This window comes from Erpetoichthys calabaricus, chromosome 6 (genome assembly GCF_900747795.2).
Source record: "Erpetoichthys calabaricus chromosome 6, fErpCal1.3, whole genome shotgun sequence".
NCBI classification, from domain to species: Eukaryota; Metazoa; Chordata; class Cladistia; order Polypteriformes; family Polypteridae; genus Erpetoichthys; species Erpetoichthys calabaricus.
The window spans coordinates 141,687,393-141,713,151 of NC_041399.2; the positions used below are offsets into that span (position 1 = coordinate 141,687,393).

The 25,759-nt window shown below is 36.1% G+C and overlaps 1 protein-coding gene across 4 annotated transcripts in view; it reads left to right on the plus strand.

The window, feature by feature from the left end:
* Window positions 1-25,759, plus strand: part of LOC114653573 (tensin-3-like) — a 358,125-nt gene that overhangs the window by 234,905 nt on the left and 97,461 nt on the right. For all 4 annotated transcript variants that reach the window (XM_028803965.2, XM_051929076.1, XM_028803964.2 and 1 more), the window contains 3 exons: window positions 8,290-8,402; window positions 17,306-17,366; window positions 18,000-18,075. In XM_028803965.2, the coding sequence (XP_028659798.2) occupies window positions 8,290-8,402; window positions 17,306-17,366; window positions 18,000-18,075 (250 nt within the window). The remainder of the gene's footprint in view (window positions 1-8,289; window positions 8,403-17,305; window positions 17,367-17,999; window positions 18,076-25,759) is intronic.

Consider the following 25,759-nt stretch of genomic DNA (forward strand, 5'->3'; position numbering starts at 1 on the left):
TAGATACTTTATTAATCCCAATGGGAAATTCACAATATGTGTGTATATGTGTATGTATATACAGTTAGGTCCATAAATATTTGGACAGAGACAACTTTTTTCTAATTTTGGTTCTGTACATTACCGCAATGAATTTTAAATGAAACAACTCAGATGCAGTTGAAGTGCAGACTTTCAGCTTTAATTCAGTGGGGTGAACAAAACGATTGCATAAAAATGTAAGGCAACTAAAGCATTTTTTTTTACACAATCCCTTCATTTCAGGGGCTCAAAAGAAATTGGACAATTGACTCAAAGGCTATTTCATGGGCAGGTGTGGGCAAGTCCGTCGTTATGTCATTATCAATTATGCAGATAAAAGGCCTGGAGTTGATTTAAGGTGTGGTGCTTGCATGTGGAAGATTTTGCTGTGAACAGACAACATGCGGTCAAAAGAGCTCTCCATGCAGGTGAAAGAAGCTATCCTTAAGCTGCAAAAACAGAAAAAACCCATCTGAGAAATTGCTACAATATTGCGAGTGGCAAAATCTACAGTTTGGTACATCCTGAGAAATAAAGCAAGCACTGGTGAACTCAGCAACGCAAAAAGACCTGGACGTCCACGGAAGACAACAGTGGTGGATGATTGCAGAATCATTTCCATGGTGAAGAGAGACCCCTTCACAACAGCCAACCAAGTGAACAACACTCTCCAGGGGGTAGGCATATCGATATCCAAGTCTACCATAAAGAGAAGACTGCATGAAAGTAAATACAGAGGGTGCACTGCAATGTGCGAGCCACTCATAAGCCTCAAGAATAGAAAGGCTAGATTGGACTTTGCTAAAGAACATCTTAAAAAGCCAGCACAGTTCTGGAAAAGCATTCTTTGGACAGATGAAACCAAGATCAACCTCTACCAGAGTGATGGCAAGAAAAAAGTATGGAGAAGGCGTGGAACAGCTCATTATCCAAAGCATATACCACATCATCTGTAAACCACGGTGGAGGCAGTGTGATGGCTTGGGCGTGCATGGCTGCCAGTGGCACTGGGACACTAGTGTTTATTGATGATGTGACACAGGACAGAAGCAGCCGAATGAATTCTGAGGTGTTCAGAGACATACTGTCTGCTCAAATCCAGCTAAATGCAGTCAAATTGATTTTGCGGCGTTTCATGATACAGATGGACAATGGCCCAAAACATACAGCCAAAGCAACCCAGGAGTTTATTAAAGCAAAGAAGTGGAAAATTCTTGAATGGCCAAGTCAGTGACCTGATCTTAACTCAATTGAGCATGCATTTCACTTGTTGAAGACTAAACTTCAGACAGAAAGGCCCACAAACAAACAGCAACTGAAAGCCGCTGCAGTAAAGGCCTGGCAGAGTATTAAAAAGGAGGAAACCCAGCATCTGGTGATGTCCATGAGTTCAAGACTTCAGGCTGTCATTGCCAGCAAAGGGTTTTCAACCAAGTATTAGAAATGAACATTTTATTTCCAGTTATTTAATTTGTCCAATTACTTTTGAGACCCTAAAATGAAGGGATCGTGTTAACAAAATGCTTTAGTTGCCTCACATTTTTATGCAATCGTTTTGTTCACCCCACAGAATTAAAGCTGAAAGTCTGCACTTCAACTGCATCCTAGTTGTTTCATTTAAAATTCATTGTGGTAATGTACAGAACCAAAATTAGAAAAAAGTTGTCTCTGTCCAAATATTTATGGACCTAACTGTATATGTATATATATGTATATATGTATTTATATATATGTATATATGTATTTATATATATGTATATATGTATTTATATATATGTATATATGTATATGTATATATATGTATGTATGTATGTAAGATTTAAATTGTACTATAATAAATTAGTTTTTAATATCACTCAATGCTAGCACTTGGTTGGAAGGCCGGATGAAACTGGTTATGCCAGTATAACATCTTGGCCAGAATCTTGTGGCTATTTCTTCTTCTTCTTTTTCTTTCGGCTGCTCCTGTTAGAGTTTGCCACAGCGGATCATATTCTTCCATATCTTTCTGTCCTCTGCATCTTGTTCTGTTACACCCATCACCTGCATGTCCTCTCTCACCACTTCCATAAACCTTCTTCTTTTTCTCTTGCCTGGCAGCTCTATACTTAGCATCCTACTCCCAATATACTCGGCATCTCTCCTTTGCATATGTCCAAACCAACGCAATCTTGCCTCTCTGACTTTGTCTCCCAACCACCCAACTTGAGCTGACCCTCTAATGTACTCATTTCTAATTCTGTCTATCCTTGTCACACCCAATTAAAATCTTAGTATCTTTAACTCTGCTACCTCCAGCTCTGTCTCCTGCTTTCTGGTCAGTGTCACCGTCTCCAACCCATATAATATAGCTGGTCTCCCTACCGTCCTGTAGACCTTCCCTTTCACTTTTGCTGATATCCGTCTGTCACAAGTCACTCCTGACACTCTTCTTCACCCATTCCACCCTGCCTGCACTGTTTTTCACCTCTCTTCCACAATCCCCATTACTATGTACTGTTGATCCCAAGTACTTAAACTCATCCACCTTCGCCAACTCTACTCCTTTCATCCTCACCATTCCACTGACCTCCCTCTCATTTACACATATGTTTTCTGTCTTGTTCCTACTGATCTTTATTCCTCTCCTCTAGAGCAAATCTCCACCTCTCCAGGGTCTTCTCAATCTGTTCCCTATTATCGCTACAGATCACAATGTCATCAGCAAACATCATAGTCCATGGGGACTCCTGTCTAATCTCATCTGTCAACCTGTCCATCACCATTGCAAATAAGAAAGGGCTCAGAGATGATCCCTGATGTAATCTCACCTCCACCTTGAATGCATCCGTCACTCCTACCGCAGACCTCACCACAGTCACACTTCCCTCGTACATATCCTGTACAACTCTTACATACTTCTTTGGCACACCGACTTCCCCCTACAATACCACAACTCCTCTCGAGGCACCCTGTCATATGCTTTCTCCAGGTCCACAAAGACGCAATGCAACTCCTTCTGGGCTTCTCTATACTTCTCCATCAATATCTTTTGAGCAAACATTGCATCTGTGGTGCTCTTTCTTGGCATGAAACCATACTGCTGCTCACTAATCATCACCTTACTTCTTAACCTAGTTTCCACTACTCTTTCCCAGCTCAGTCCCTCTGTCTAGCCAATCGGTACAGGTTCTTTTCTCCCTCCTTAGTGTCCAACCTCTCATGCAACTCATTATATGCTTTGTCTTTAGCCTTCACCACCTCTCTCTTCACCTTGGGCCTTATCTACTTGTACGCTTGTGTACTTTCTGCATCTCTCTGACTATCCCACTTCTTCTTTACCATCCTCTTCCTCTGTATACTCTCCTGTACTTCCCCATTCCACCACCAGGTTTCCTTTTCCTCCTTCCTCTGTCCAGATGTCATGCCAAGCACTCTTCTTGCTGTCACCCTTACTACATCTGCTGCAGCTGCCCAGCTGTCTGGTAATTCTTCACTACCACCCAGTGCGTGTCTCACCTTCTCCCTAAACTCAACCTTGCAGTCTTCCTTATTCAACTTCCACCATTTGATCCTTGGCTCTGCCCTCACTCTGTTCCTCTTCTTGATCTCCAACATCATCCTACAGACCACCATCCTGTGCTGCTTAACTACACTTTCCCCTGCCACTACTTTGCAGTCTTCAATCTCCTTCAGATTGACTCTTCTGCATAGGATGTAATCTACCTGTGTGTATCTTCTTCCACTCTTGTACGTCACCCTATGTTCTTCCCTATTCTTAAAATACGTATTCACCACAGCCATATCCATCCTTTTGGCAAAATCCACTATCCTCTGACCTTCTTCATTCCTGTCCATGACACCATACCTACCCATCACCTCCTTGTCTCCTCAGTTCCCTTCACCAACATGTCCATTGAAATCCGCTCCAATCATCATTTTCTGGCCCTTGAGTACACTGTTCATCACTTCATCCATTTCACTCCAAAAATCTTCTTTGTCATCCATTGTACACCCAACTTGCAGGGCATTTGCACTAACAACATTCATCATCACACCTCCAATTTCCAGCTTCATAATCATTACTCTGTCTGACACTCTTTTCATCTCCAAAACACTCTTGGTAAACTGTTCCTTCAGTATAAGCCCTACTCTATTTCTCCTTCAATCCACACCATGACAGAACAATTTGAATCCACTTCCGATCCACCTGGCCTTACTCCCCTCCCATTTAGTCTCTTGCATGCACAATATATCAACCTTCCTTCTCTCCAGCATATCTGCTAAGTCTCTCCTCTTACCAGTCATACTGCCAACATTCAAAGTTCCTACACTCAGTTCCACTCTCTTTACCTTCCTCCTCTCCTCCTGCCCCTGGACACGTCTCCCCCTCTTCTTCTTCTTCTTCGGCCAACAGTAGCCCAATTTCCGCCAGCACCCTGTTGACTAACCAGTACTGGTGGCGGTCATTGTTAACCCAGGGCTCGACCGATCCAGTATGGAAATTTGTATTGTTGTCCGCATATTGATTTGGCAAAATTTTACACTGGATGCCCTTCCTGACATAGCCCTCCCCATTTATCCGGGCTTGGGACCAGCATGAAGAAACACACTGGTTTGTGCATTCCCTGTGGTTGGGTTCTTGTGGCTATTTCTTATTTATGAAATACCAGTCTCAGCATTTGAGTTCAAGAAAGAAGGTCAGCACATACCTACAGAAACTGCTGAACCTGAGCAGCATCTGTATCTATGATCATTTCAACAAGCTGAGGTTTCGTCACAAATTTCTGGAAGAAGTGTTTGAGGTGATACAGTCTGGTGAAGTGATGCAATATAGAAGTTCCAGTGATCTGGAAGTATCCAAAGGTGAGAGAGAAGTGAATGCAAGGAGGAAAAGGAAAAGAAAGTAAGTATTCTAGCAAACAGAGGTTCATTTGTACCTTAACATTTGTACCTGGTTGAGCTAGTGACTTGGGGTAAAGTTAGATTGGGGATCCTTTATGATTTACTGTATCACAGCCCAGAACTGTCATTGGGAAGAAGTACCATCAGCTGGTTCAGTTAGAAATAAGGGTAGCTATGGAAGTAGGAAATATCCTACTATATATATTTTTAAGAACTAGTGAGTAGTCTAGGCCTCAAGTAAAACCCTTATTTCTAAGTCATGGTTGCAGTTAGAGACTGACAGCTTTTGGAAAGAAGCAGCTCAGGTTTTCCAAGTACATTGTAAGCACAACTTTGATGCCAGATATCCTACTAATTTCAAAGACCACCAGACAAGTGGCACTTACTGCACCTTAGAAGGTATATAGGGTAGAGCTCTTTGAAAGGAAGAATGAGGGGTTACTCGGTTTCTGTCCATGTAGGAGATTGGAAAGTAGGATGTGTGTAATTTGAAGTCAGGTTAAGAAGTTTTTCAGTGCGATCATTTTACATTGTGTGGAAGTGGAGGTAATTCATCTACATAATAAATGAAGTGGCAGAAAGAGACCAACTCAAGATGCCTCAGACGTAAGATAGGAAATGAGTGCCTCTTTCAGTAAACTGAGTCATGTAAGGGCTGATCGATGATGTTAAAAGATATATATTAACCAGTGATCTCAGGAGCATAAATGAAGAAGTGTCAAGTAAAATGAACAGATGCATTAATTTAGTACAAAATTAAACAGCAAATTGTTATATTTTGAACCTATTGCAAAATGATACAGATTTTCTTTTCAGTATTAATAATGGTTATTATTCTTAATAGAACTGTTAGTGTTTACATGAGAAAGCCATATTGCATACAAAAATAGCATTTAAACCTTATTGATAGTGAGACATTTTCATTAAAATGTAGTAATATCGTGGGCTTTTCAAACAAATGCATAAAAAGAAAAACTTTAAACATTAATGTTGTCTTGTAAGTAAGCTTTATGTATTTTGATCACTTTCGTCCATATTCATTGAGATCACTGACAAACATTTTATTCTTTAATGACACAGCTGTGCCTTTAAACTTTAAACAATGACTTCATGCTTTGTTCAGGGCTAGTTCCTGCCTTGTCTTTGATGTAGCTGGAATAGGCTCTAACCCTCTCCCCTGAGTTAGATTTTAAAAAAAAAAATGATAATATTATCATGTAATTTTATCCTGAAAATATTTGATGAGCATGACAACTCCAGTCTTGTACTGGAGTTTGTTTTCCAACCAGAAGTAATTGCTTTTGGCTCATACCTTTGAAAACTTGGGAGTAAGAGACAACATTCACATGGTGGATGAAAAACTCTTACTACAGAGAACAACACACCATCACTAATTATAAACCAGTTTGTTGAAATGAAGGAATAAAGGGTCCTATCATATGTGGAAGGAAATGGTTCTAAGTATGCAAAGCAACAACAGCTAGACTCTATACTCCACAATTTGTGTCTATTGGTCCCTGTTCCATGATTGTATAAATCACACAAAAACTGAAAAATGAATGGGGAAAGTTATGGAGCCCCATCTTGAGTTGGAAAATTTAAGAATAAACAAAAGCTAAAACTTGACCAATGCACACTATTCATATACCTTAACAGGATTGCCAAAATTAATTGATAAAAAGTGTTTCCATGAAGGGCGGCACGGTGGCGCAGTGGTAGCGCTGCTGCCTCGCAGTTAGGAGACCCGGGTTCGCTTCCCGGGTCCACCCTGCGTGGAGTTTGCATGTTCTCCCCGTGTCTGCGTGGGTTTCCTCCGGGCGCTCCGGTTTCCTCCCACAGTCCAAAGACATGCAGGTTAGGTGGATTGGTGTTTCTAAATTGGCCCTAGTGTGTGCTTGGTGTGTGGGTGTGTTTGTGTGTGTCCTGCGGTGGGTTGGCACCCTGCCCGGGTTTGGTTCCCTGCCTTGTGCCCTGTGTTGGCTGGGATTGGCTCCAGCAGACCCCCGTGACCCTGTGTTCGGATTCAGCGGGTTGGAAAATGGATGGATGGATGGATATTTCCATGAATTACACATCAGGAAACTGACTTTACTGCTTTGAATGTGAAAAAGGATTTTGGAGCAACACAGATTAAAAGAGGTTTTGGGTATTTCTCAAAAATTCATTTCAGTGGTGATAATACATATTAAAATGAAAACCTATTGAACTGTTTACACTTAATCAAAACATAAAGGACACATTTTTGTTTTGTAAATGGAACTTTTGAAAAGAATTGTAGTTTTTTGCCATTTATGAAGAAAGCAGCTCTTAAAATGTCTCTAAATGCCAATGATGTTTTTTTATTGTTTATTGAAAATTTGCACTACTGGATTATGCCTTTCTTGTGTTCATAGTAGGGAATACATTGAAGATTAACAAACTGCATAAACTGAACAAAATAAAACTAATGAATGTATTGCATCAGTACACATGGCATTTTAGCATCCTCTATCCACAATTTTTTAATAATCTTGATTATTTTAATTGTTCTTTTGCCACTTGGCTGTTTCTGGTTTGAACAAAATGTGACATTAACACAGATCTTCAGTCATAGTTTATGACTAGTGAGTGACTGTAATAATAAGATTAAAAATCATCTTTTTTCCTAAGCATATTGGGGATGTGAATCCCATGACAAAAGAGTATAATCTTTTTATCCCTAATGTTCTCACCAGTTTGCTGAGTAGTGACCTGAAGTATGTAACCTTCTGACCTGGAGACATAAAGAGAGGGATTTGGGATTTCTTCAATATAAGTAATCTTCTATATGATGAGAGTAATGCATGATTTTTTTCACCAAGTCATAAAGTAAAAAAAAAAAAATGTCAGTGAAAGTTTAATCTTGTTTTCCTTCAGCTGCTGGCTGACACAGGTCAGATTGCAGCCTGTGAAAAAAATGTGAGGCAGTAAATCTGCTTCATGCTTCTTGACTTTTTTGGGCAATGCTAAACCAAAACCACTTAACCTTAGTCTACTGAGAAAGTTCTCTTTGCAACATATTGTTAGAAATATACATACTTCAGAAACATTTAAATTGAAATCACATTTCAGCCTCCATTATCTTAGGGATTCCTAAACAAAGTAATCATCAGATAAATTCAGCTTCACCTTTAGCTTTTGTGGTCTTTTGAATGTGTAAAATTAGTAAATAAACTACTTACAAACTTTCAAAGTAAGAGTGGTATTTTTTATTCCTTTAATTATATAGACCATTCACATAATTAATAGATGTGTTGACAAAAAATGGGGCTTTTAGCTCTGAAAGTTTGCATACTTAATTTTGAATACTGTTTTCTTGAAAAAATGTTTGCTTTAATCATTTTCTATCTGTTATCTAAAATTTAGATATGTACAGTTTCTAAGTGGCCTACTGTCAGGTTCCATGAAAATGAACACTTCTCCCCTTTTCCTGCACTTTGTCATCCTTCATGGAATACCAAGTTTTGATAGTGGAGGAGGTAAGGGTTATTTGTCAGTAAAATTGTTTTTTTTCCTATTTGTATTACATTGAAAATTATAAGTCCAGACCAGGACAAATGAGGGCTCTTCAAACTGTTTATATACTCTTGTTTACAAGGTATTTTATTAGCTGGTCACTGTTAGGAACTCTTAGTCTTGTGGCTCTGTTTCCTGCTGTTGTGGACCTTGCTGATAATATGCAAGTGTGTCACCGTGTCATGAATATGGCTGCACATTTATTTGCTTGTTTCAAAGAACAACAGGGAATTGTTATGATTTATATGGGGGATAATGTGTCAAAGGATCTGAAATTCACCCATTTATGTGGTCAGTATGGAGCAATAGTTTACCTTGCATTTGACATAAGTGGACAGAAAAGTTCAATAATTATCAGACAAATGTGACAGACTCAGAATGTTCAGAACAGTAGGTCACTTCATCCACTGAGGAGAAGCTACCAGTCTGCCTAGTAGCAGAGAAACAATATTGTATATATAATATTGTACAATAATATAAGTTGTATTTTTGTGCAAGATAGTGAGAGCTGGTCTAGCAAACACAAATATATTTCCCTGAAAACACTTAAACTTATGTACCATTGATATAAGTGTACTAAAATGCTGGGAGACTATACTGAGAAGAATTGAAATTAAAATGTTTTTATTATAAGTAAAATATTTTTAGAATCCTAATATGCTGAATATTTTTCAAAAACTCCTTGTATGTTTTGGCATGTACATCAGTGTCATATCTTTATAACAAATAGCCTTATATAAACACAGAGGATAGAAAAATGTAGTTGTATCTTGAGAGTCCTGTTGTGAAATGATGAAACAGATATGACTGTGATACTGGTCCTCTGATAATGTTCTTTATTCTTACAGTCACGTGGGGGCTTATGAGACATGTGTTTTTGTTTATTTTTAATACTATAATTGGGTGATAATTATAAGCTTATAATTTACAGGTAACATTAAAGGATACATTCTGTGTTTTTTAAGTCAAAGTTATTTCTTCACAATCTTAGCATATATTAGTTTGCCAAATGAAATTGCGTTTTAAAATGAGGAATATTTTTAAAATTTTTAAAAATAAGGCTGCTGTAGCACTTTATCGTGGAGGTGAAGGGCACCGGAGTTTCATTATAAGGAAAAGCCATAGAACTTGACGAATACAACAATTTTTCAAGCGTAAAAATGTTATTGAATATTGATCCCCATCTTGAGATTGTATACATGTTGCAAAATAGTGTGTCTTTATTGTTTTAACACTATAATTACCAGAGCCTACGAAAAAAATCATTAATCCAGCCCACCTTAAATCCCTTCGCACCTCTTCGTCAGCATCTTTTGTCTTGTAAATGTGTCGATAAGCCCAAGCAGCAAGCAGCCTGCTATACCATCCCCCCCACCACCTCAGAACTGACAAGAAGTTCTCCCAGTTCCTGCCTTGATTGATTATCTGGATGTGAGCTACCCAGAATTGTAAGGGGAAATAATTTGATGTGTGTTTTGTGTCTACAACAATCTATGTAAACACATCGGTAAAACAGAAATGTTTTTCATGTTTTAGCAATAAATAACAAAATGTAGACATGAACTGTATAATGTGTGAAGGCTGATGGCCAAATATCAAATAAACACTTTCACTAAAGGTACAAGTACAACACGACAGCTTCTGTGATGTAGTGGTAAGGTCCGTTGACTTATAATCCAGAGGTCGTGAGTTCGAAACCAGCTCCTCAGCAACTTCACCGTTTTGAGTAGTGAGTTGCTCTTATTGTTAATATTATACAATAAAAACATACATTTGATTTGTCTGTAACAGCCAGTGTAAATTTGTAGCACTTAAACAAGTTAGCGGTTTTTTTTTTCACTTTTATTCTCTCAGTCACGATCACGATACAACACCCACCCACCCCCCACCCCATATCTGATGCGGTTACTTTTTATCTAAAACTGGGAATAACTGTAGATGTAAGTGGTGTTTTGAGACAATGGAACTGGAAATTCTCTAATCTGGAGGGATAAAAGCTGACACACAAACGCTAGTGAATCGGCCTTCTTCGTATCTCACTATCACTTTAATTTTTTTTTATTCAGTTTTATTGAGTGTTCTGCTCACGCTGAATTAGTATGCACCTTATGGTCCATGATGTCAAAGCCGCACTGACAAAACAACAGAGACATAGGTATAGATGATATTTGGAATAACTCATTTTATGACCTGTATAGTACATTTCGGAAAACATTGTGGCACTGATGCAACATTATTCATATTATTCATATTCATTCGCACGCCTTCTTGCACTTGTAATCAGTGACCTTGTTTTTTTTTTTTCGATCTTGCCCATGTAGTCTCCACATTTTGGTGTACAGTGCTGTTTCTTTTGTACTCCAGGACATGCAGAGGAAAGAATAGTACAGAGAGTTCAATTCCGCGCTATATGCAATCATTAGATTCAAATGTTAACAGTTCCCACACACCCAAGGACCGTCCTTTCTACATTTACGACATGTGTACCTGTTGCAATGTACACACTTCTCTCTGTGCTGTGGTTACTATTACACTGAAGAGGCTGAGGGGAGCGGCGGTCTTGGAACAGAAGCTTCTCAATGTTGCATCCTCTTTTGCTTTATACATCGCCTTTTCTTGTAAGAAGTGACGACTAAGTTCCTCTGCAAGGTGAGCAAAGAACACTCTTCTTTTCTTAGTGGCCCCTGTGCATGCCTTGCACAGTACATGTGTGTTGATCGCCACCAAGTCAAGCATGTGATAGCTCAAGCAACCGGCCACCTGCATGCTCCTGCTCATACTGAATAAGCTCACGCCTTCTGGTGCATGATGCCAACGCAGCACCAAGGAAAAACAAAGAGACAAATCTATGTGACATTTTGAAGAAATCATTTTATGACCTGAATAGTACCAATCAGAAAACATCATACACTAATGCAATATTATTTGAAAACGAACAGCATCAGATCAGCTGTAAATGTATGGCATTTCTAAAAGTTACAGTAGCTGTTTTTCTGTTTTATTCTCTCAGTCACGTTGACGCTGTTCCAAGACCTCTGCTTTGTTTGATATTTGGCCATCAGCCTTCACACATTATACAGTTCATGTCTACATTTTGTTATTTATTACTAAAACATGAAAAATGTTTCTGTTTTAACCATGTGTTTACATAAATTGTTGTAGACACAAAACACACATCAAATTATTTCCCCTTACAATTCTGGGTAGCTCACTCCCATTCTTGCCTGCTTTGAGGCGGTGGGGGGAATGGTATGGCAGGCTGCTTGGGCTTATCGACACATTTGCAAGACAAAAAACGCTGACAGAGAGGTGCGAAGGGATTTAAGGTGGGCCGGATTTACGACTTTTTTTCGTAGGCTCTGGTAATTCTAGTGTTAAGAAGCAAACCATTGTTGTAGCCATTTTGGAACAGGAGACTGTCTATTTGTGTTACTTTGCCAGCTACCCCATTCATGTTCCTTTAGCAGCACCAATTCACATAAGTTTAATCAGGTTGAAATTTAGCAAGATTAGTGCAGAGCGATAGCGCAACGTGCTCATTCCTGCTTCACAACTCCAGGTTCTACATGGAGTTTGTGTGTTATCTCTGCATTTACAGATTGATTGGTGTAAGTGACTGTCAATAACTTTACAAAGTCAAAAACATTGTGCTTAGTTCTTTTATTACCATATCCTCAGCAAAAGCAGTTCATCATGCATTTAAGAAATCGATTGGTTTGTGGCACTTCAATCTGCTCTATTGTACACTTCGCCATTTTCTTTTTCTGAAAAGATGGCCTGGGTCCTTCAAACATCTATGGCTTTTATTAAAGCACAGTGTAATAAGTTCAGTTCAGATTTGTTATGTGTACAAAGTACAGTGAAAGTCATATGTGCCCTTTACACTTGGGTCCCACTCAGCATGAATCTTGCTCTGTAAGCTATGTGAAATAACAACACAGAATGTTGTAGCTTGGGTGTTTGGCATTGGGTTTTCATAACTCCACTAACCACGGCTCCTGTAAGCAGACAAACGAGCAAAAAAACGTATTCTTATCTAAAGAAAATAGGATCAAAAATCTGTGTTATTTACAATTTAGGTTTTTTTTGTCACAGGCATGCCTCAGAAATGTGGATTGCATGTTTTCTTACATTGAAACCCTTACTGCTTTTAAATGGATGTATTTGGTTAATTTTAAGGCTTTTCTTTGTCATGGGGCTCCTGGACCCTTCACTTCCATTATTAAGTGCAAGAGTGGGCAAGTTATTTTTTTTAAATGTAATAAATATGTTTCTTGTAACAAACTAAAATACACCATGATTGTGAAGAAATAGCTTTGACTTGAAAAATACCCAACATATCCCTTAATATCTGTCTGTTCAAAGACATATTAGGAGTCCATGGTGACAGTTTGATAATAGTGTTTAATGGTAAACCTTCCAGTACAACTTGGGTGCTTTTGCACCTTAACCAAAAGTCAATACACATAAAACAGTTTGTTTTTAATTTTAGATTATTTTTTTTATCAATTCTCCTTTTTTCTTCTTCAGCAGCAATATTTCAATCCAAAAATGTAATCCATATTGGGTGAAAATACATATTTCCCTTTCACTCCGTTGACTTGCTCATACTGTCTCCTTTCTGAATTCCATTCCCCCTATTGATTATTTTATGTATCTGAGAATTACCATATCTTTCTCAGCAAATGAGTTGTCTGCTTTATGTTTCTGTCACTCCTCTGCAGATGTTGAGGCTTAGGCTTATCATCATGTAGTATTTCCCAGTACATTGGTAAGACAAATGCCATTCTCTGTAATAATTTAAATCACTGTCTTGTACAGGTAGATGGACACATTTTATTCTTCCTTGCTTACTTTTTTCCCTGCTATGCACTGCATGATTTTTTTTTAGTTTATACATCAGAAAACTACTGCCAAGAAAATCACATAAATTATTTCAACACAGCAGAACCTTTTTTTAATTCCAGAGATAAAATAATAAGAACCATGAATAATGCCAAACTGTGAAATAATGAAATGTCCCCATTCTGTTACGTTGCTTCAGGAGTACAGCAAACTTGCTTATATGGTGTTTATTAATATATGATGAGCCTTTTTCAATATAAGAAGTGGACACACAGCTTATCATTTTCCTTTCTTATGATTTGCTTTTTTGGTGGCTGTCAGGGCCCAGGTACATGACATAGATATATCTGACACAAATGTTTTGCACTTTTTTTTTTTCTCTAATCAAAAAGATAGAAATGCCTTGTAAATAGTAGTAAACCTTTGGTCATCATAGTTATTTCACAGGGTCTTTCATGTTTTCTGATCATGAGAGGGGGAAGTAGAGGGATCCTTTAAGGTTTGTTTTGACTAGACGCCATGCCGCATGCTCAGTTTTATACAAATTTAGCTTATACTTCCTTCCCTTAAATGGCACCAGAGATGGAAGATTGGTTTGAACTACTGCATACTGGCACGTCTGCTTCTTGGTTCCAGCAGGTCATGTTTTTGTACTGGGATATACCAGCACACCCAGAGAGCCTGGGTTTCGAGGGACCAGTGCTGTATACTTAGGGGGCTGTGCCTATCACTACCAGATCTGAGCTACATAGCATGGTGCATAATATGCTTAATCCATGCAGAGCAACGAAGTGTTTTCATAATACTTTTTTTTTTTATTATAGTCTGTTAATGTACCACTGAAATGAAAATTCTGCCAGGATTTTTTTTAAATGCGTAAAGCAGATCATGACGTAAAATAAAAGGTGGAGTATGTTTACATGTAGCTGGCTGCTACACTTCTGTGATGTCACTATTGCCTCGCAAAGCATTATGGGGTGTTGTAAATAAAAAACAAAAAAAAAACTTTGTCTAAGTAGCCACATGGAAAATTTCCAGAAAAATACTTGCTGAACAAGGTCACTGGTGAACACTGCAAAAAGCAAAGCTTTGGTGAAGTTTACTGATTAACACTAGAAGACTTTAATGAGAATACAATAAAAAGTCTGCATAGCAACACAATTGTAATTCTGAATTCTCATACCAGAGCAGAAGCTACAGTGATCAGCGGTAAGAAAATCAGAGTTTTAAAAAGTTTAGTTGCTTGAATCCTTCAGAACATGCAATAATTTCAGAATTCAACCTTTAATGGTGAACTGACAGAAAGTTCTTTAACCTTAAGTAGCATTTTTGCAGAGATAAAGCACTTGTCATGTTTATTACATGGAGTTCAACCTACTTAAGTGGCTGTGAAATCTTGCAATGACTCTAGCTGAGATTGTGAAAACTTCAGAACTTGGTGTAAGGACTATATATATTGAAATGTCACTTTGTTAATTTTGGGTTACAGTGTACGTTGCAGTGACATTATTCTTCTCCTTGGCTGGGGCCCACTAATTCAGTTGGGTTCCAATTTTCCCCTCTGATGTTCTGTTTTCAGTTATTTGTTCATTTCTGTGAGGCTTTGAGACTCTTAAGAATTTGGAATGGTAGGTTTCAAGGAGGGAACAGAGGCACAGCAGACTGGCTCTATACCTTTTTATTCCTTTTGTTTTAGGATAGCTATAGACCTATTGATCTTAATCTCTAACTAATGTATGTTTTCTCTTTGGTCGGTCTTTGGCCACTGGCTTTTCTTTCTAGTCAGTGTGTCCTATAGTTGCTCAAACCTTTGAACATGCTGCCTTGATTACCTGCAGATTATCTGAATCTCAGGAATGTAAACACTGTTGTTTTGCAGGACATTTCTTTAAAGCCAAGGATGTTACTTTATTTGCTAAAATATGCCACAGGATTGTATCATTGTTTTTTTTCTTTTTGTTTTATTCCTCATAAAATATGTAGTATGAATGCAGACACAGTGTCTAGTATCTTGGGTTTGAATCCAAGAACCAGTTGTTATCTGTGTGGAGTCTGCATATTCTAAAAACAGCAGCATAGGTTCTTCTCAAGGTATTCTAGTTTTCTTCCCACATTTCCAATGGCTGCTAGTTAGGTTGTTAAGCTGATTGGAGTTTCCAAATGAGCCGTGTGTGTGTGTGTGTGTGTGCCTTGTGATGGACTGATATTAATTCCAGGGCAGTTTCCTGCCTTGCACTCAGTGCTGCCAGGATGTCTCTCTACAATCCTGAATCGGATTAAGCAAGGTTTAAGTATGTTATGTTAATGTGATTGATGTTAGTTTTCATTTTTTTTTATTATGGAGGACGCACAGTGGCTATCATTTTGGTGTATCCCACCACTATGTACAAATTACCCTTCAATCCTGAAATCAGTAAATCATTTCTTGTTATTTTCTGTCTTCTCTTTTTTGCAAAATCTTAAACACTAAATCTGTTTTAATGTAATCATGTAATCCCTCTTGTTTAATTACTGTATCTTAAATCATACTCCTTTATCATTGCTTTTTGCACCATTAGCAAATATTTTTTTTCTTTTTATCTGTCGATCCATAAAGTCGAGTAATACTGAAAAGCCAATTTAAAGAACTGATCTAGCAGCAGAAAAATTTCTGAAGGTGGCATATCTAGTAAAAACTGAAATTGCAAAAGATTCTGTTCCCAGTTATTTGTCCTTTAACTGTTATTTAGAAAAACTCAGTGTTTACCATCAACCTATTAACTCCCATTCATTTATGTGACATCTTTCATATTACATCTCTTTTCACTTGCCATGGCATATTTCTCTTCCTGCTTATGTTGCCGCAGTCAAAATGAGCATAGTTCTCAAGTATAATTTTCTACTTCATGTTAGGTTAAAATCTAATCTGTTTGTAAATGTATGAGTAAATTAGTAAATACTGATGAATATGACACACGTCCACTATAAAACAAATGTTAGCTTCACTATTCCAGAGCTACAGCTTTGTTATGTAATCTAAGCCTAATAATATATAATGATATGTTCTTGCAAGGAAATAGCATGCTTAAAAAAAAAACTTCTCTTGTTACAAAAATCTTACCTCTTTGTACATTTGGTTTAAGTTTTTGCATATATTACTCCCTTGCAGGCATCATCAAAACACTTTTTGTTCCACCTTTGTACCCACAGAACCACTGTCATCTTGCAACAGATATTTTCGAATTGTACCATAGTAATAGCCTGATGTCTAATCCTTTCTGTTCTTATTTTTTAATTTTTCAGTTCCCCTGCCTTCAATATGGTTCAGAATGATATTAGTTCCCCATTAGAAACATTTTTCTTTTGGGTGAAGTAGGAGCTAAACAAATTTTCTGAAATGATGACATTTCATTACTAGAGCGCTTCATTCATCTTGATCTTCCAGTAGCAAGAATGAATGTGTCCTTGAGGAAGACAGAGAAATAGTTAATTAGTTAGTATGTAAATTATTTGTCCCAATGGGGATTTTTTTAAAATAAAAATATCATTATAAAAGCGTATTGCAGTTGGTATAAAGCTGTTCAGATTTCTTAATGCAAATTTGGAGAATACTGCAAAATGTCTTCAGGAGCTTCAGAAGTAGGTGCTTTCAGGGAATATTGTCAGCAAACACTGCTTAAATTTCATTTGTATTGATTTGAAGAGAGGACACTTACAACATCTTTAATTAAAAGCTTTCCATTAAAGTAAATCACTATTGTATATAGCAGCCTTCACTATCACCTGGTGCATTTTAATGCATGCAAGACAGAATTTTAAAATAACGCAAAGTAAATTATCATTCAATACGTGATTGACTGAGATATGATGATGTTAACATCAAAACTGCTTCATGATTTGCTTTGTCTTCTATCCTCTCATTTTACTTATTATATTGTGTGTAAATCAGCACATAGGAAGTCGTTTTTATTAAAGGATTCACTTGTGTTGCTAATGATATGAAAATATGTAAGAATTAAGTTTCTTGTTTCTTTTTTTGTAGTGTGCCGACCATTTTTGAAAATCTACCAGGCTATGCAGCCAGTGCACACTTCTGGAATCTAGTAAGTTATTTTTTTGTTTTGTTTTTGTGGTTTTGAATTTACTTGTTTTTCTTTCTCACTTTTTATTTTGCATCATTTCCATGTGAGGTTCCTTCTTCAAGGTGGCAGGTCTATTGGGTAAATGTGACATAAAATCCAGTTAGTAGCATTTGATAGAAGTTACTCTAAAGTAATGAATAAAAATCACAGTTTATGAAAATTAAATATTGATTTGAATGTAATCTTTGAAGTATTATGAAGGTATGGTTTCCTTACAACCTAAAAACAAAACAAATCAAATCCTTGTACAATTATCTATCCATTTTCATGTCTGCTTAATCCAGTTTAAGGACACAGAGGCTCGAGTACAGTATAATAGTTAAATTCAACAATGCCAAGCACATTCTAAAAAAGCATCTGAATTTTATTTTACTAACCACTAAATAGAATTAATTCAGAGAACATATTATACCCTGCTGCATAAAACAGAAACCAAAGGTCAAAGCAGTGGAAGCGCATGTAAAAGAATTTACAAGCAAAATCTAGCATTTGTCTCCAGACCATTGATTAGCTTTGCTGTTTTGATACTTTTATCAGTTGTTGTAATTTGCTCAGTATTTCTCGAATGGTAAATCATGTTTTATTTTTTAAAAGTAATGTTGGACCAGAGAACCAGAGCAGGATATGCATTGCCATAGAACCAGCTCAGCTGCTGAAGGGTGATATAATGGTAAGTTGAGTTAAGATCACTTTAAAAACATTGCAGGTTCCTCAAGTACTGATAATAGGAGCCATGCAACATTAAATGCAGAGTAAAGAGAGAAATTACCATGGCTCAAAACATTGTGATAAAGTTGTAAATCACTAACAAATTAAATCTGGTGGGAGTGGAGAAACTGACAGACCAGATGAAGTGTATGAAAAAACAAATGTCAGTTATTATAAAATAAAAGAAACAAACACAAATGGTGGTTACTCCACTACCCATGTACTACACACAAACAGTTTTAATGGTAAACCGAGCCTCTGTTTTGTTTCCTGAATATATTTTTAAAGTGCAGATTATGGAAGAGCTTATCCTCACAATAATGGGTACAAGGCTGATATCAACCTTGCACAGAACATTTTCCCATCACATGAGCATACCTATGCACACCCTCTGTAACACCAGGAAAGTTCAGAGCCAGCAGTCCATTTATTAGCTTTAGTTTGTGGGTGGAATCCTGGAGTTCTTCAAATAAACTTGCGCAAATATGTTTAGATCCTTGCATGGTAATGAGCTTTGCACTACATAAGTGTATAGGACCCTCATGTAAGTAGTGTGAAATAGCAGTACAACCCAAATTGCCATTCTTGCTAGAAAGGTAAAGACTGAAATACAGATTTAAGTCACCACTTAATGTTACACTGATTGTAAGACTATTATTTTATCTTTTATTCTTTTATAAGTTTTTTACAGAATGAGCAAAATAAAAATATCCATATTTAAATGTACATTTCTGCTTTAGAGTATGCATAAAACTGAGAAAATAAGTTGTCTTTTCCAATGTCAAAATAAAAGTTGATCTGGTGTATATGACAATATATATGAAAATACAAAATACTGCAATTCTGTTCAGGTTACTGCCATGCACCGTTTTGATTAATGCATTATAAATTAGCTGCATACTTGAAATTAAAGCACTTAACTGAATTGCTTTACTGAATAGCCACCAATGACCTTGAGTTCCACTGTATATAACAAAGTATAAAATGACAATCAGATTCCCTTATTTTGTTTCAAAGTTATTCCCTTCATCAGCACACTTTCACATCCCACATTATTTAAAATGAAAAAGAGGTATCATATCATAGTATATTAATTGCTTTTGTGTAGTTATATATATGGGGGGACACTGTATATACTAGTTGATTGCATTTTACAATAATTTGCTTTATTTCTTGAAAGATTTTACATTTACGAATAAAAGGATGCATAAACAAAGTTAAAAATACTGCTTGGTTTTACTCCTCTACGATGCAGAGAGTTGCAAGAACAGCAATGTTTATATTTAAGGATGTAGTGTTTTTATAAATATTAAAAACTAGTTATTTTTCATGAACAATAAATTGAATACTTATCATTGTAAACTACCTACTATTTATTTAATATATTTATTTGTCATTACAAGTATCAGAAGAACTTTTTTTATAGATAGTACCCATTCTTGTACATTCAGCACAGCATTAGACTACAAAACAAAATATTCAGTTGCAATAATGATAATTGTATTTCTACACAGAATATACCATGTGATAATGTGTATATAATTAACTGTACAATAATCATTTTGTTAACTGCTTTGTATATCTTTAACAGTGTAATTTTGTTTTTAGAAAATCCAATTAACAGCATTCTGAGTACTATTTATTAATGGAAATTACTATATTGTTTTGCAAAAATGCTTCCTTTGGTGAGTGTTGAGATATATTTAAGTTCAATGTCAAATCAGCTTTGTTGCTGAAAATTTAAGTTTAAAAACTTTTAGAAGAATGTATGCACTATTAAGTAGTCAGAACCAGCACTTTATTAATATCTGTTCTCTACATTTCTGTGCAGGAGTTGGCAGTTGCCTGTGAGATCATTGCTTAAAACAGCAAATGCAAGGTGTGGGTTCTTTTTAGACCCTGGAGCTTACAGGCATTGCATTATGCACACATGTTAATACTTAATTACTAGCCATTTTAGTTGTTTTTCTTGAAAATTACAACCAAGATGTGATATATTTTTATGCAGTCACACCATGGACACAACACTGCAGAGCTTTATTACGGCTCCTGTTCGGCCCCTAAATCTCAGACTGTCAAAATACAACCTTTAACCTACATCTCAGAGTAGAACAATAAACTTTCTTTGATTCTGGGCCTGCCATTTTTATTTTAATCAGAGATTAGATAGGTCATTTGTTGTGCTTGACTACAAGAGTCTTTCTTTTTACTAGTAATACTGTGTAAATTATAGTGTTGATTAGATAATGCAAAACTTACTTTTGTTATTGATGTGGTATCCAAAGTGTATTTCTTTTTCAATCAGTTCTGTGACTTGTTAACTAACTTTGATAATCAAAGTCTCATTCTGGTTGATCTTGCTATCTTTTAGACTATTGGTGGTCTGGTTGTCTGAGAGGCTGTCTTGCTCAGTACAGCATGGGAAAATGCTTGAGGTTATCTTGGTCATCATGGTGTGAAATATAGGAATTCTCATTTAGACAGTCTGTAATTTGGACAAAGGATCTTTTAAAGTCTTATTCTTATGCACTCAACTCCACCTATGAACCTTTTTAACACTGCAGAGCATTGCTTAATAAATTATTTCTATAATATTCAGATTTAACATTTAATTTTCCTTCACTGGACTTACACAACAGGCAAACATATTCACACAAACTTCAGTAGGGTGCCTCACTTGGTTACCTCAAAAAGTACATAATCCCTTCTCACCTTTTCTGTGGTCTCTTTAATGCAATGGATCATTGTTTATATTAAAAATTCTGTGGTGTCATAAAAGCATCTAGTGTTTCACTGTACTCCTAAGTGCTGTCTTATTTTTGAAGAGTTAGCTGGTGTTCTATTATCTCTTTCTTGGTGTTCCTGCCCTCAAGGTAGTAGAGTGGAACAATAAAGCCATTGCCATTCTAGTCTGCATTGGTTCCTTTCTTAAAATGTTGTAACTAGTGATTTCTTATCTGAAGCTTTTGCTACCTCTATAAAGATAAAAGAGTAACATCCTCTGTCTCTCTTTTTAATTTTTCAGCTTCATTTGAAGTTATATATCCATTTTTCACACTAAGGACTTGCAGTAATTCCAACCTTCAGATTGAATCTTGTCGGTTTGTTTCTTTGCTAATCATGCAGTACCAATCATGGCTGTACCAACATTTTTCATGAAATTCTGCATGTAGGCTGCATTTGTTCCAACTTTAACTAAAAGCTATATGGTGTTTCAAAAAAAATCCTGTTTAGCAGGAGTTGAGAGGGAGAGTAAAAACTGAAGATTCCAAGTAGACTTAAATGAAATTTTACCTAAATTATAATGCTGAACTACTTTAAAATCCAGGATATATGGCATTTCAAACACTGGGAAGGGGAGAGGGGGATGTGAATGATGGGATGGATTGGTCAATAAGCCATCCAGTTTATTAATATGGGGTTAAACATCTATTTGTGAAACCATACTAAACCAGGAAATATGAAGAGATAGTGTTCATTGTTCCAACCCAGCAAGGATTTACCGCAATTATGGAGTCTAATCATGCACAAAAAGAAGAAATTCTTGACTAATTAAAGCAGACCTACTGAGAGAGAGGTATTGCAGATGACTGATTGGACAGCTAGCAATGACAGGAAGGTTAATACTTCAAAAACACAGAAATATTTGTTTTCTTACCTTAACCATTTGTACACAAAATACCCATGCAATGCCGGGTACCTCAACTAGCACATTATATTGAGATTACCATTGCAGCACCTATTTATCCTCACTGACTTTAGTATGCATCCCCAGTTTAGAGTCAAGGTTGTTTCTTATAATGCCATTTTCATGTTCATCCACTGGCTTAATGTCATCTTGGTGTTCTATTTCAGAATAAAAAAAAAAATGTTTGTTAGTCGGCACAATTTATGTAACACAATACAGTATGTAAACACTTTTTCACAGTTTCTAGTCTGCATTTTAAACTTTAAACACAGTTGAGGAGGTTCTTATAATAAACATGATAAAATGTCAGTCAGACTTGAGGCGTCACAGACAACCCCATTTAATAGTAGTGGAAAGCAAAAGATTAATGTTGAAACAGAAGTAGCTTGAGCTTGTCTTTGTCTGAATTGTATGTCTTGTTTCCCTGGCTTTTCACAGCTGACATTAATGGTCTCTGTTCTGGGATTTAAATAGTTCAATGCCCAAATGTTCCTGGCAAAATGTGGATTTCAGAGGCTTCATTATTCATCTAGCTGGTCAAAATCATCCCATTTGTGGGCAAAAGCAAAGAAGTGTTTGCTTGTTTGGTTGCTCTCAGACTCTATCCTGTCATATGCTTGCGGCTGCCCCTTGGATAAGACAGGATTTTTCCTCTCACGTGTGACATTCAATATCATTTTCAAATTGTTTATTTTTTAAATACTAGGAGATAATTATGCAAGCTAAACTGTTAGCTGAGAGAATGCAATGCTTAAAAGCAAACACAACCATTTGTGAAACAAAAAAATTTTCAGTGAGCAATCAAATATTTGAAATTAATGTGTCATTCTTCTATACTGGTGATAAAGATAACTATTTTTATAGTGTTACATTGTAGTGCAGCTCCTCTGCAAACTTGAAAAGGGGCTATACAATTATAGATTTTATGCTATAGCAATACTATGGATAACATAATCCAGAAATAATGCCACAATGTGCTGTATGCCATAGTATAAGACCAGTATCTTGTTAATAGTACTGTCCTCTGCATGTACTGTAGCTAAGCTAGCCAAGAATGTCTTTTCTTGAAACTTAGCAGAGAGATGGGAAAATATACCTAGGAGGCACTTATCAAATTATTCTTTAAATAAGCAGCATTTCATCCATGCCTCTTTTGCAGATTTACATATAGCTGTCCTCTAACCAGATATACAGATTTATTGATTTCATCAGTCAGTAAATTTGGATTACAACACTCGGGGTCAAAGTTTAAAGGTCATGCATACAAAGTAAAGATATCTTTTGCAGACTTTCTGAGTGAGTTTTAAACTGACACAATGGATTATATTCTGTTGTTTTTACCAATTGGGAGAGTTCTAAAAGAACATGTTGAGGAAGTACCGGTATGTAACCAAAATGTAATATATGTTAAGGAAGGTAATATACAGTAATTGTATGTTGTTTAAGGATAATCTAGAAAATGCAAGCTTGAACATAAAACATCACTAATGTTATTCTGTATTTGTACAAGTGCATATATTACATTTTGACTAGATATCTACAGCAAGCAGTATGAATGGGAGTCTTGTGAATTTATTTACTACTATGTTCCTGTAATTAAATCATATAAATTATAACTTTAAAATAAATAAATAAATAGATTTGCAGTTACTGTGATTAAGATGTTTAGTTTTACATTGTGCTTTTCTGCAATATATAGTGATTCACTATTAAACTGTGAATGTTTGCCTTTGATGTTCCAGACTTGACATACCCTTTTTAATATCACTCATTAAAAGTGTTTACTTGCTTTTATCAGTTTTATTTTTGATAAGGTATGACTGTACTGTGTTATCCTGAAAACAAATACTGATAAAATTAAGAATACATATTTTAAATGAAGTATTGACTTTATTTGTCAAAGCTTTTGGAAGAAAACCACATATAGAGAGAACAATCTAGGTACAAATGAAGTTAAGCTACTGAAGCAACTGAGTTGCTACCAAGCTTCACTTTTTATGTGTTTATTTTAAATACTTGAAATTCAAAGAAAATAATTTATCAATAAAAGTTGAACCACTGTACATACAGTATGTATAACCTAAATTATTTTTATAAGGTAACTTTTCCATATTTTGACCCTCAATGGGTTACTTGACTTGGCTTACTAAAGGCATATCTAAAGTTATCTGCACATTTTTCATATGTATATTAGGGTTCTACTAAAAAAATATAACGGCTAGAATTGAAAAAGGAGCACTTACCATCATGGCTTACAATTTAACGAAACACTGACAGCAATATACCTTTCGTACAATTAAGATTTCCATTTCCGAGCTTTTGTTTTTTATCACATTTTAAGCAAATTTATTTCTTTCTTTTTCCCCTTTAAGTGCTTTAATTATTCATTATTCTCCTTTACTCTTTTCTGCATTGGTATAATGTTTCAGATTTGCAATTAGTGCTTGCTGGTTTCATGGCAGACGTTTCAGAATAAAACTAATACCCTTCGGGTTTCCTCCCACAGTCCAAAGACTTACAAGTTTGGTGGACTGGCATTGCAAAATTGGCCCCGATGTGTTTGAGTTTGTGTATGTTCACCCTGCTCTGTTTAGGGGTTGTTCCTGCCTTACACCTAATGCCTGCTTTCCCGCGACCCTGCTCAGGATAAGCTGGTTTGAAGATGGAGGAATGATTGAATGATTCCTTGCTATATTTTTAAAGCCTTAAGTCATTAAGTGATTGCATTTGGAGTTCTAAATATTGTGTTTTTCAGTGACTGGTTGGTTATTCAAAAGTTTTCTTTTCTCTGCTTTCACCATTTTTAATATGCTTACACATTAAAATCGCACCACAACACTCAAAACATGGCTCAGTTAAACATTCAAAGTAGAACATTAAAGAAAATGACCATATGCTAATAGCACTTCACACCCAACCCCATGTTTTTGCAGCTTTAAAAAAAGTAAAGAATCCAGTTTAATATTTCAGATATATAATATAAACAATAGTCACTGTAATGCAGAATGCACAAAAAGTTTTATCTTGTTACAATACAAAAGTAAAATACATAGAAATATGCAATCTGATTGCTAACCACCTCACTACTCAAAAGGTAAAAACATTTGTTTTAAAGTCCTTGTCAAAGCAGGCTAAAAATTACCTTTGTATTGCTATGAATTTCCATATCTAAACAAAATGGGGCAAGATAATTAACAAATATAAATACATTGTATTCTAAGATCAAGTGGTTTTAGATTTATGGTAAAATTATATGAATGTAAGTTTGTATGAAAAAAGTATACAATCCTCTGTAAAAATGTGATAATTTGTGGGTAACATCATTGATTCAAAAAAAAAAAATCCTGCCTGGATTGCTTTTTATGTGGCCTGGTTCGTTTTATTCTTGTTGCTTGGCTCTCTGAGTTAGTTTCTTCCCACAATCCAGAAACATCCTGTGTGTTTCTTAGTTCACTTCCTTAATGTGTATCAAATTAAAAATGGTTATACAGTAATTATTAACAGAAAATTTTTAGATTATTATTAGCATTTTTAAAACCTGGCCTTCCAGAGTACCTTTATGTAATTATTATTAAAATGTAAAGTTTTCTTGACTACATTTAATTTTCATAAAATCTATCATACAAAATTATTGGAAAGTAACAACTTTTTATCCTTTAAGTTGTCAGTCATTCTGAATAGCTACAAAAATAATTTATTGTGTCTATACAGAGTCCAACATATTATTCATCACATGGTAGCATTAGGTGGTATTAATCAGGCTGACTAGCGTTTTTCTAGCATCAGTTTGTATCGGAATGAGCAAAACAAGTCACCTTAGTGACAGTTGCTGGGCATGTCAGTTCTAAAATCTCCTAAATGGCTGCTGTTGTGGGCTTTTCACACACAACCATTTCAGGGACTGTCTGAGAATGTTGCATAAACAAAAAATTACCAGTGATCGATGATCCTGTGGATA